At 46.3% G+C, this 12,997-nt stretch overlaps 1 protein-coding gene across 4 annotated transcripts in view; it reads right to left on the reverse strand.

Moving 5' to 3' along the window:
* FBXO10 (F-box protein 10) overlaps positions 1–12,997 on the reverse strand; it is a 42,182-nt gene that overhangs the window by 9,023 nt on the left and 20,162 nt on the right. For 3 of the 4 annotated variants that reach the window (XM_012769092.2, XM_012769096.2, XM_012769091.2), the window contains 5 exons: positions 11,283–11,432; positions 8,756–8,892; positions 3,961–4,031; positions 2,024–2,176; positions 438–707 (listed from right to left, as the gene is read on the reverse strand). In XM_012769092.2, coding sequence (XP_012624546.1) covers positions 438–707; positions 2,024–2,176; positions 3,961–4,031; positions 8,756–8,892; positions 11,283–11,432 — 781 coding nt within the window. The remainder of the gene's footprint in view (positions 1–437; positions 708–2,023; positions 2,177–3,960; positions 4,032–8,755; positions 8,893–11,282; positions 11,433–12,997) is intronic. The other variant, XM_012769095.2, reaches the window with a different exon arrangement.

A 12,997-nucleotide genomic window follows, 5' to 3' on the forward strand; every position in this document is an offset into this window, starting at 1 on the left:
ATGAGTGGACTTCAGTTCTTTGCTTCAAGTTCATAACCTATCAGAGTTGATGAAGCAATCACAGAAATAACTACGGCCAGGAGGCCCTATAACAAGTGCCATTGGGGTTGGGGAGGGCACAGTTCAAAGGAGGAAAGGATGAAGGGGTTCATTCACAGCAGGTTTTGAAGTTCAAGTTGGTTTGGGATGTGTGGATAGGAAAAGGGAATTTCAGGCAAGAGAAACCGCATGAGTGATGCTGGTGAGGTACGAGGTAGAAAAGAATGGATTCAAGTTTAGGGAACAAATCTAGAGGACTTGGGTATCAGGTAAGTGGCAGAAAGAAGTGGCTGATAAGGCTGGAAGGGCAAGGTGGGACCAGTCTGCAGAGGGCTCGTAAGACACTGGGGAGCCACAGAAGGTTCTTGAGCAGGGGGGGTTGGGGCAGGTACACTTACCTCCATTGTGATTAATACTGTTAGACTCAACAAGAGCTGTGGTGATGGGCCGGCGCAGTGGGTCATCCTCCTTCTCCAGCTCTGTCTCCCAGAGGATGGCATCCCTGTCCTCGCTGAAGTTCTCCTGGACCCCGTGACCTCCAGGAAACTCACCAGAGCCATCCTTCTGGCTGAACACTGCTACTCCGTACAGGCCATTGTAGCTGACGTGGTTGCTGGTGACGTGGGGCAGGCTGGATGACATCATCCACACACCACAGCCCTTGTTAGCTGAGACAGTGAAAGGACCTGGTCACTGACACCCAACAACGGGTGAGGTGTCTCACCAAGAGTGGGAGCAAAAGGCATTGGTGGCCAGGTGTGGTGGCTCACGCCTGTAATCCTAGCACTCTGGGAGGCCAAGGCAGGAAGATAGCTCAAGGTCAGGAGTTTGAGACCAGCCTGAGCAAGAGCGAGACCCCATCTCTACTAAAAATGGAAAGAAATTACCTGGACAACTAAAACTATATATATAGCAAAAATTAGCCAGGCAAGGTGGTGTGTGCCTGTAGTCCCAGCTACTTGGGAGGCTGAGGCAGGAAGATCGCTTGAGCCCAGGAGTTTGAAGTTGCTGTGAGCTAGGCTGATGCTGCGGCACTCTAACCTGGGCAACAGAGCCAAACTCTGTCTCAAAAACACAAAACAAAACAAAAAAAGGCATTGGCCTGGGGGACAAAGTCCCTGCTTTGCTAATGGCCTTGGATAAGTCACTTTACAGCTCTGGCTGTAAACTTCTCCATACAAGAGGGATAATAATGGCCAGGCCAATCTCACAAGTTAGGTTCATTCCACAAGGTGTGAAAGTGCTCTGAGAACAGTTAAGGCCATGCTTCTAGATGAGTAGCACACAACCCATAGTGACAATGCCAAAGGGGCACCAACCCTTCTCTGCACAGAGGGAGGCAGCCTCAATTTGAATCCTAGCCTTAAATCCCACACTTCCTAGCTGTGTGACCTTCAGCAGGTGCTTGAACCTCTCTATGCCTCAGTTTACTCATCTTTAAAATGCGATTCATAACTATATGTATCTATGTCAGAAGGGAGTCATGAGGGTTAGCTGTGATACTGCATATAAAGGGCCTAGCAGAGAGGTAGGTATGAATAAATGTTATCTTTATTTTTATTATGAGAGATATAGTCCAGAAAAATTAAGGCTTTGCCCCAAAGTCGCAGAGTGAGTGAGAGTGGTTTTCTATGATTATCTTGGTTCCTCATTATATTTCCATTTTCTGGATCAAAATAAAGATGAGAGGAGGTTAGATGCACTGCGTCAGAGCTGAAATGGCCCTGTCCTGAAACATGACACAACTGCTGTTGCTATTTTAACTGGGGATAAAGCTCTCTGCTTTGCTGGCCCCACGGGGCAATCTGGATTCCGAGGGGCCTGTGTGACTGTGGCCTGAGAGCACCTGTCCTTCACATGAGGTCTCAGGCGCAGGGAGAGGCAGTGACGTTCTCAGGACCCACCGGCCGGAGATGGAACCTGGGCTTCCCACCTCCCAGCACGGGCTGGGGCCCAGACGCCCCGCGGGGAACACGCTACTCACCATAGATGGTGTTTCCTTCTATCAGCCCCTTGCCTTCATCGCCCACGACCACCCCGTCTGAATAGCCGAAGCAGATGAGGTTGCTCCTGAGGACGGGGATGCCTCCGCGGCGGATGTCTACGCCTCCCCACTGATTCTCGCGGATGACATTTTCTGTGGAGAGAGGCGGAAAAGAGGTCGATACCCAAGGGCCCCTCCAGTGCTGGCAACAAGGACGTGGACAGCTAAGATCAATGCCACTCCAGACCAGGATGCCCGGGCCTTCCCTGTCCCGTACTCAGTACCGCACACCTTGTCTGCTGTTTCATGTTGCGGAGACTTGTCTGCTTTCCCCAAGGGCAAGCGGTGTCTGTCCTGTGCACTCCTATGTCCCCAGCACTCCCTGTACCAAATGGCCTTGAGGACTGATGAAGAATTAACTGGCCTCAGAGGCCCTGGGGGCAGAATGCGGACATTTCCCCACAGGCCTGGGAAAGTGCTGTCCTGTCCTCAGCCTGAGCTCTGTACTCTGGCCAGGCCCTCTGCATCCTCTCTCCTAGGGAGCTGCTACCTCTCGGGCGCAGGCAGAAGAGCCACAAGTCGGAAGGGTGGTCTGGGACACTGCTGCCCACGGCAGGGTGGCAGGCAGACTGTTGGCCTCCTGGGACTGGGGTGCAGTGGCTCACGAGACCCCATGTGACTGGCCCCTTCCAGCCTCCATGAGCCCACCTCATGCCCCTCACCCCTTGCTCGGTACACTCCAGTCCCACAGCGATCTCTGCCCAGGCATGCCAAGTCTGCTCCCATAGGCATCCCCACCTGGAAGGTTCTTTTTCCAGGCTCTTCCCTGCCATTCTGGTTCTGGCTTGTCACCTCCTCAAAAGGCTGTCCTGACCAAACAATCTTAGGAGACCCACACAGTCTCTCTACCACCTTATCTTAATTATCGGTTGGGCACCTATCACCCTCAGACATGACTTTTTTGCTTGTATATATATGCTTTTATTTATTTGCTTCCTCCTCCTAAAATGCTGGTTCCTGAGAGGATGCGGCCTGTTTCGTTCACTGCTGTATCTCCCACTTCTGGAACATGGCCTGTATACAGTATGTGCTCAATAAATGTTTGATGAATGAAGGCTGGATTCAGTTGGGGGATTCACTGGAGCAGTATTTGCTGAATCCCTTTTATATCCTAGGCATGGCTCTGCTCTGTACTGAGGCTACCTTGATGTATTAAACAGATTGGCTCCTTGCCTTGTGGAATTCACTGCTTTGTAACAAACCACTAAGAATTAAATAAAAGGTCCTACAGAGGAGGTATCCTGGGTATAGTGAGGGTATCTGTACAATGGGGAAGTCAGGGAAGGCTTCCCTGAGAAGTGGCAATTAAGTTGAGACCAAAAGGGTGAGCAGGAGTTAGCCAGGCAGAGATGCCCAGAGCAGGCAGAAGCCCACACAAAAGCCAAGAGGAGAGATGTAGGCAGTTGGTTTGGTATCATCACTTCTGAAAGTCTTATTAGCTGGGACTACAGGCGCGTGCCACCATGCCTGGCTAATTTTTTCTATTTTCAGGAGACAGGGTCTCGCTCTTGCTTAGGCTGGTCTCGAACTCCTGAGCTTAAGCAATCCTCCCACCTCAGCCTTCCAGAGTGCTAGGATTACAGGTGTGAGCCATCGTGCCCAGCTAGCTTCTGAAAGTCTTATGTGAGCCACTAGGAGATCCTATCAGCTCTGGGCTTGGGAAGAGCAGACACTTCCTCCATGCCAGACCCTCCTCATGAGAAGCACTGCCAGCGTGGAGCCTGCATCCCTGAATACTAGCCCATTAGTCAGAGGCGGCGGCCAAAGTCTCTGGGGATAAAGGTCCTGAAGCTGGGGGGTGATGCCAGGGGAGGTTGGTCTGGCTGCCTGCCGGTTGCCTTGGCTGGCCATGGCTCTGGGCAGCTCCCATCCTGTACCTGTGATGAGGCCTTTGCCATTCTCGTTCACTGCTATGCCGGCGGCACGGCCCTTGTAGATGTGGTTCCCGCTAAAGTGGAAGGAGAACAAAACAAAGATGTGAGACCAGGGCATTGATGTCATGCTTCCAGGAGACTGCCTTCTTTTGTGGACTTTCCTATGGCTCAAGTCCACGGGGACATGAGGCACTTCCTGAAGTCCTATAAGCCAGGCATGTAGAAATCTTTGACATTGGGATAGCCTGCCCCAAAATCTAAACCTACTACTACGCTATATATGCACAATGATATCCACATTCACTGTGGACTCACTTGACTGTCATCTACCTATAAACGTCATTCATTTTAAATAGATGTCATCATGGTGCATGGGTCACAGGTAAAGTCTTGGTGCCATAAAGAATTCCTGGGAGGCTATGTTAAGCTCGCTTAGCAGTGATGTGTGTCCAAAGCCTAAATTAGACTTCCTGCTTTTAACAAGCCTACAATCATCTGCTTGTATCCAACAGATACTCTATGTCTTATTTTCTGTTAACTTAAATCACTGACCCATCAAATGACAACATAAAATAATGACATGCTTAAAAGAAGAAAACAAGATTTTAAAAGGAGATTTCAAGAACATCAGGCAACATGTATGTGAAACCTATGTGTTGGTCACCCACAAATGGAAGATATATGAAAATACGCTCCTGCTCAGAGAAACATATAACCCTTACTGCCATATAACAGTTCAGGAATGAGTTCTCAGAACCAGACAACTCAGCACATGCATTTCTTTCCAATCTCTGCACCTTGGTTTCACTGTCTGTAAAATGAAAGCCAATCACAGCCAGATGTTAGCAGAATCAGGTTATCCCTGGAGGACATACATTTGCTGTTTGTCATTTTTACTCATCTGGATGCTATGCTCTCCTTTCTACTGGAAGGGCCCCTGTCCCCTTTCTTATAAGGTGGACTTCCTCCTTCCCACCATGGAGCTGAGAGATTTAGGTCCAAACATTCATCTGGCTCTTCAGAGCCTAACACAGGGCCTGGTACCCATAGAACATCACAAATGAGGAGTTGGCTGATTACGTTTTCCTCCTAGGGCATAGTCCAAATGACTGACTGACTTGAGAGAAAAAAAGCAAATTATGTTGAGACTGGGAAAGCCAAATGTCAATGGCATCTTCATTCTGCATTCTGGAGTTTAACAGGTGAGATGCTCTATTAAAACATCCTCATTTTGGCTGGGCGCGGTGGCTCACACCTGTAATCCTAGCACTCTGGGAGGCCAAGGCGGGAGGATTGCTTAAGCTCAGGAGTTCAAGACCAGCCTGAGCAAGAGTGAGACCCCGTCTCTACTATAAATAGAAAGAAATTAGCCAAGCAACTAAAAATAGAAAAAATTAGCTAGGCACGGTGGCATGTGCTTGTAGTCCCAGCTACCTGAGAGGCTGAGGCAGGAGGATCGCTTGAGCCCAGAAGTTTGAGGTTGCTGTGAGCTAGGCTGACGCCACGGCACTCTAGCGTGGGCAACAGAGTGAGACTCTGTCTCAAAAAAAAAAAAAAAATCCCCATTTTTAACTCAGATCTAGGGTCTGCTTTGATCTGGTTACAATTCAATCAGCTGGTAGTTGTGGGTTTCTAGAATTCACATTCAGACACAGTCCCTGGGCTGAGGCCTGCCTCATCTGTCTCTCTGATAGCTATGCCACAGGCAGCAAATGCATGGCTGGTATATTTTTAATACAAATCTCACCTGCAGAAAGAATCCATGTCCGCTGGGAGAAATGTGTATGTGTGTACACAGGGCAGGCAGAATAACAGTAAGAGAGGGAGCAGAAAACATTTAGAGGCAGGGAACAGATCAATGTACCAAGGACCAAGGATGGGATATTAACTGCAGAGGAGCACAGTTTGAGCCCTGTGCTTCCTTGCAGCTGAAGCAAAAATAGAAATACCACAGGTTATATAACTCAGTGGCAAAAATATATGCTGTGTTTTGCCTCATCCAGGCCATTTCAGGGCTCTCCGACTGCATTCTATAACCTCCCCCAGATCCTGCCTCTCAGCACAAAGAAACAAAGGAAAAAACCACAAGCTATTCTCTCAAGGTGACTATGTTTTCAAAACCCAAGATACTGATCTGATTCCTCACTCAAAACCCTTTAACAGTGCCCCAGCATCCACAAGGTAAAGTCCACACTTCTTAGCTTGGGGGGGCGGGGGGAGGTGTGTGTGTTTGTGTGTATATATATATATATATATTTTTTTTTTTTTTTTGAGACAGAGTCTCGCTTTGTTGCCCAGGCTAGAGTGAGTGCCATGGCGTCAGCCTAGCTCACAGCAACCTCAAACTCCTGGGCTCAAGCAATCCTCCTGCCTCAGCCTCCTGAGTAGCTGGGACTACAGGCATGCGCCACCATGCCTGGCTAATTTTTTCTATATATATTAGTTGGCCAATTAATTTCTTTCTATTTATAGTAGAGACAGGGTCTTGCTCTTGCTCAGGCTGGTTTCGAACTCCTGACCTCGAGCAATCTGCCCTGCTCGGCGTCCCAGAGTGCTAGGATTACAGGCATGAGCCATCACGCCCGGCCTTAGCTTGGTATATTAATTTCCTATTGCTACTATAAAAAGTCACCAAAAACTTAGTGGCTTAAAACAACACAAAATTATCTCTTTCATTTTAGGAGATCATAAGTCCAAACTGGGCCTTACAGGTGTCAGCAGGTCTGTGTTCCTTCTGGAGGCTAAGGGAGAATCCACTCCTCAGCTCCTCCAGCTTCCGCAGGCTGCCTGCATTTCCTGGCCTGTGGCCTCATCGTTTTGACCTCTGCACCTGCTGTCACATCTCCTCCTCTCTTACTCTGATCCCCTGCTTTCCTCTTACATGGACTTTTGTGGCTACACTGGGCCCGCCTGGGTAATCTAGAATGACCTTTCCTTTTTCAAGGCCCTTAACTTAATCACATCCCTTTTTGCCACATACGCACATGTTTCAGGGATTAGGACTGCACATCTTTGGGGCCATTATTCTGCCCACCACACTTGACATTCAAGGTCCTTTGTGCAGCAATCTGCCTTTGCACTATCCCCCCAGGTATCTTGTGCCCAGACATACCATATTTCTCACCATTTTCCCAGATACACCCTGAATATCACTGCTTTGAGGCCCAGAATGCATTTTCCTTGGATATGAAACCCTACCTATCTTTCAAGCATAATTCAGATAATTCAGAGGTCAGCTCCCTTCATGGAAACCACGGCTGAGCCCCTCTGGCACTCTGCATGAAGACCTATTAAGCACTCATTTTGGTGAGTCTTCCATCATGGCTATTTTTACATGTGTCTATCTCCAGCAAGGGGCTGTAAACTCCCTGGAGCAGGGATTGTTCTTACTTTTTATATCTCTGTCCCATTACACAGAGTAAATTATTAATAAATGTGTGTTAAATGAACAACACACATAGATACACTCTCGTGTTAAGGCCATAATGCAAAAAACGGGAAAAGAGCTCTATGAACATTAATTGTTTATAGTAAGCTGTCTGCAACAGCAAAAAAATATATAGATGCCTAAAAGTAATAGGACTGGTTCACAAATTATGGAATATCAAAACAATAAAGTGTTCTGAAACTTTCCAAAATGATGAACATAAGGCCATGCAATAAAATGGAAAAAAGTAATATGGAATAATGCAGGGGAAAAACCCCTCAGAATATATCTGCTGTCTATTAATGCTAGTTATTTCCTAAAGCACAAACATAACTGTGTGAGTCCTCTGCTCAGAAACCTTTAATGACTTCCCATTATCTAGGCAGAATAAGCCCCACACTGCTTAGCTTGGTGTGTATAGGGCCTTCCTCAACCGGCCCAATCCTTTCTTTCCACCATTCCCATCCACTATGCCACATGGCACAGATGGACTGCCACATGGATATAACAGGTCAGCTGCAGGGACCATAGAGCCCATGATTTCCTGGGACAGTCTCAATTTAAGATATTTTATACCAATGTCACACCAGCAGACTGTTAGCTAACCCCTGAATCTGCTGTGCTCTGCTGCCTTTGCTCATGCTGTTTCCTGCACTAGGAATATCCACCAACCCCAGGCCCTAGCCCCATCTCCTGGAGTCCAGGTCCCGCCCGTATTCCAAAGTCTAACTCTAATGCCACCACCTAAATGAGGCCTTCCCACATCATCCTGGTCAGAACGATTCTCTCCTCCTCCTCCTGGTACCATTCTGACAGCATTTCCCGCAGTCTGTCTCATACTACAGCTGGTATGGCAGATACAGGGTCCCAGTACTGCCATTGCCCCTTTTACTTATCACTTGATAGGTCACTGATCACGCATGCTTTCATGCTGAGGCCAGACGCAGCACCAGGATCCTAACACAGCATCCCAGGCCACCACTACCAACTGACCAGAGTTGTCAGGTGAGTTCAAATCTCTATGCCAGCCTTCTCTTAAGAGTATTTCTGTGCCTGTTTCTCCAGACTAGAGTAAGCTCCTAGAGAGCAGAGTGTGGCCCTTGTTTAGCTTTGTCAACCCTTGTTAGAAGACCTCCATAATGACTGATGAGTAGAATGCCTACATGGAATTAACTGGAAGGGCACATAAAACACAGAAGTAGTTGTGCCACCGGGGCGAGATGATGGGTGCAGCCCCTTCCTTGCTTGCACCTGTACAGTTGTTTCAGAAACAATGTTTTCAAATGGAGGAAATAGGGAGTAGGGAAACAGATGAAAGAGAGAAAAAGGGACCATGGACAAATGAAACAGTCTGGGCACAGTGGCAGATACCTCACAATTGGATTTCCATGGTACAGGATATAAATGCCAGCCTCCTTATTTGAAAAGATTTGATTGTTCCGGATGATGCCTTTCCCATTGCCAAGGACAACAATGCCAGAGCGAAGGCCGTGGTGGATCTGGTTACACTGCAAGTGAAAACGAGACACCACAGAAGGCAGATCAGACATGCTAGTGAGAAGCAGAGTGCTCAATCGCTGCCCACACAATCGTGCCGGGATGAACATAGTGGAGAAAATACTGTCTCCGGATGATCCCCAGCACAAGACAAAGGGAATGGGCCATTCTGCCCTGCCCTTCCTGCACAGCTGCTCATGTTGAAACCTATAAGAGAGACTGTGGAGAGAGGGGTCTCACTGCCCAGCCTCTTAGGATGCAGTTTTGCTGGCCCCTACTTGCTCTTCATCTGTAAGCAGGCACCCAAAGTTTCTGAGCCTCTAAAGAGTTCTCCAAACATGTAGTCATCCAGCCAGGCCACACCTCCCAGGACCCAGGGAGCCCGCCTCTCGGGGAAGGGCAGCACCTGGCACAATAGGTCATAGAAAGTGTATGAATGCTACAGGATGCTTAGAGATACTCATTTCTAATATTTCTTTCTACACATGAAGAAACAGGCCCAGGATTAGATAGTATGTTTGTGGCAGAGCCAGATCTGAAACTCAGTGTTTCTGTTTCCCCTTCTAGTTAGTTGCACAGTGACTTAATATTTTTATATTATAATAAATTATAATAAAATGTCTCATTTTAATTGTTAATTTATGGCTGAAATCCAATTCCATACTGAAACCAGGAAGTTAGCTGTATCTCTTCCAAGAGGATTTCATAGAAACAAAGTTGTGCTTTGCTTTAAAGCATTCCATGCTACAAGCTCTTCTTTCTTATCCTTACTCTCTTTCCAGATTTCTCCTGAAGGATTTGGCATTCATCAGAGCAACTGTTGCCTAACAGAAGTCCCTCACAGAGACCTCTGTTGAAAAACTCCAAGAGAGGTATACACAATGGTGTTTCCATCCCTGTCCCCTTTCACAAAGCCAGGACTGGGATGTGCCACTCCCCTCCCCCTCCCCTGCTGAACTGGCCTACCCTCTCTGTCCCTCTGTCTGTGGAAAGGCAAACTCCTCTCATCTCCCTGGCAACAGGGGCAATGCTTTCCTAAGCTAAGGCCATGCATCAGTCACCAGCTGCTTGGCAGGAACACAGTGAGGGGAAGGAGTTGGCAGAGGACACTGGTTAGGCACTTTCTTTCCTCTGTGTTTTCAAGGGCAATCTGGATATCATGGGCTCAGACATGACCTGGATTCAAATCCCAGCTCTGTCACTAGGTGTATGACTTTGGTCAAGATGCTTTCCCTCTTTGTGCCCAATATAATATCTTCCCCTATAAAATGGGGATAATGACAATTCTTCGTAAGGTTGTATAAGGATTAAATTATAATTAAATAAATATCTGCAAAGTGCTTAGAAAGATATCTGGCATATAATAAACATTATGCATAATGGTGGCTACTATTTTTCCGAGCCCATAAAAAATCTGTTACATTCCCCAACTTCTAGGAAATCTATCTCTCAGGAAAAGCCAGAAGAGAAAAGGCGCTGGTCTTTCATGTTACCGGTTACCTCATATTCTAGGGTTTTAAGTTGTTTTCACCCTGGTAGAAAGTCAAACTCAATATGCCTTCACAATATCCATGAAATAAATAGCATTTATTTATCTTCAGAACTAAATATCCTAAATGTTCTTTTTATAGAAAAGAATGAACTAACTTGGTGGAGTTTTGTTGGGTTATTAAAATTTGGTTTTAGATTCACAGGTCTTTTAGGGTAGACATCATTATTTTTATCCTCATCAAATTCAAAGCCAACCAAACCATAGGAGGGCTGAGGGCCCCATGGAATTTCCCTGTCTATCCAGACCTCTTCTTTTTATTTATTTATTTATTTTATTTTTATTTTTTTTGAGACAGGGTCTCACTTTGTTGCCTAGGCTAGAGTGAGTGCTGTGGCATCAGCCTAGCTCACAGCAACTTCAACTCCTGGGTTCAAGCAATCCTGCTGCCTCAGCCTCCCGAGTAGCTGGGACTACAGGCATGCACCACCATGCCCAGCTAATTTTTTCTATATATATTAGTTGGCCAATTAATTTCTTTCTATTTATAGTAGAGACGGGGTCTCACTCTTGCTCAGGCCGGGTTCGAACTCCTGACCTCGGGCGATCCTCCCGCCTTGGCCTCCCAGAGTGCTAGGATTACAGGCGTGAGCCACCGCGCCCGGCCTGGACCTCTTCCTTATTGATTGGGAAAGGACAGGGAAATGACTTGTCTGAAGTCACTACTAATAAATACATGGAGAAAGAGAGAGAGACTCAGAGTTACAAGGACACCCAGAGAAAAGAACAGGAATGCCCTGCAAACAGAAAGCGTATAAATTGAAGAGGGCAACATTTATTTAAATATCCTCAGAAAAGGTTTTTGAAAACCAAGAGCCACCCTGAACAGGGAATGAAGACAGAGGAAAGTACCAGTATGAGTGGGTTGGACTTTTTCCGGATGTCTACACCGGCCTCCGCGTTGTGGTAAATGTTGTTGCCCGCGATCAAGCCTCCGCCCTCCAAGCGAAGAAAGATGCCTGACGCTCGGCAGCGGTAAATGTCATTCCTGAGCATGACGATCTAAGCAGAAAAGAGAAAGCCACTTATTTTCCTGTTACAAAGACTTTTTAGGAAGCACTGGGGGAACACCAAATCCTTTCCTCTCTGTCCGGTCTATGCAGCTCACCTCCGAGGTGAGAGGAGCGCCCCAACGCTGGCACCGCCACCCTCTTACTGCGTGTTTCTAAGGACACAGCAACCTCCCGGCCTTGCCTGGCTTTGTCCTGAAGGCTCTTTACCAACCTCACCTGGGTTCTTTACTAAAACCTGGACGGAAGCTTGGCCCTGTGCTGCATATTCAGAACTTGTAGGCAGCATAGATGGATGACGGGAAGGAAAGAACACTTAGACAAGATGGGACTGAGCAGTCTTCAAACTCTACATGCACTAGGGTCGTGTGAAGATCTCTCTAGGGGTCAAGGGCACAGCTACTTTTAATGAAATCAAGGTCCAGATCCACTACTTCCAATGTGACTTCACTAAAATTCACCTGCCTGAGAAAGCACCGAGAGTCGGAAACTACCATGTGGCTCTCCTCTACCACCATCCCTTCCGCTTTATAAAACAAAGGCCTATTCTCACCCATCCTGAATCTTTCCTGGTGTACTATCCTAGGGTGGAAAAACTACTGAGACTGCAAACTTAGGGACAATTAGAAATACTGTATAAGAAAGCCTCTTTTAAACAAGGTACCATAACCTAGCAACCAGCTTATTAAGGGGATGTATTTCCAATTACATTTTCTTTTCATACTGAATAAGTACAGTTGGCTTCCTGTATCCATGGGTTCTGCATCCATGGATTCAACCAACTTTGGATTGAATATATTTGTTAAAAAATAATAACAATAAGCTGGGCACTGTGGCTCACTCCTGTAATGCTAGCACTCTAGAAGGCCGAGGCGGGTGGATCACTCAAGGTCAGGAGTTTGAAACCAGCCTGAGCAAGAGTGAGACCCTATCTATACTAAAAATAGAAAGAAATTAATTGGTCAACTAAAAATATATAGAAAAAATTAACTGAGCATGGTGGCACATGCCTGTAGTCCCAGATACTAGGGAGGCTGAGATGGAGGATCGTCTGAGCCCAGGAGTTTGAGGTTGCTGTGAGCTAGGCTGATGCCACGGCACTCTAGCCTGGGCAACAGAGTGAGACTGTATCTCAAAAAAAAAAAAATAATAATAATAATACAATGACAGAAAATAGTACAACTTTAAAAATACAGTATAGCAACTATTTACATAGCATTTACATTGTATTAGGTATCACAAGCAATCTAAAGATGAGTTAAAGTTATGGGAGGATTTGTATAGGTTATATGCAAAAACTATACCTTTTTTTTTAAACATTCTAGTTGTCAATACACCGTTTTATATAAGGGATTTGAGCATTTGTGGATTTTGGTATCCTGAGGGGGGTGTCCTAGAACCAATTCCCCATGGATATCAAGGGATGACTGTATATTAAAAAATCTGGAATATATTAATATTTATGTTGTCTTAAACAATTATATATTAACAATACAAATATATTACATTATGATAAAATTCTGGGAGAAGTAAAGTAGAATGAAAGTACAATTTCAT

Source organism: Microcebus murinus, chromosome 12 (assembly GCF_040939455.1).
Source record: "Microcebus murinus isolate Inina chromosome 12, M.murinus_Inina_mat1.0, whole genome shotgun sequence".
NCBI classification, from domain to species: Eukaryota; Metazoa; Chordata; class Mammalia; order Primates; family Cheirogaleidae; genus Microcebus; species Microcebus murinus.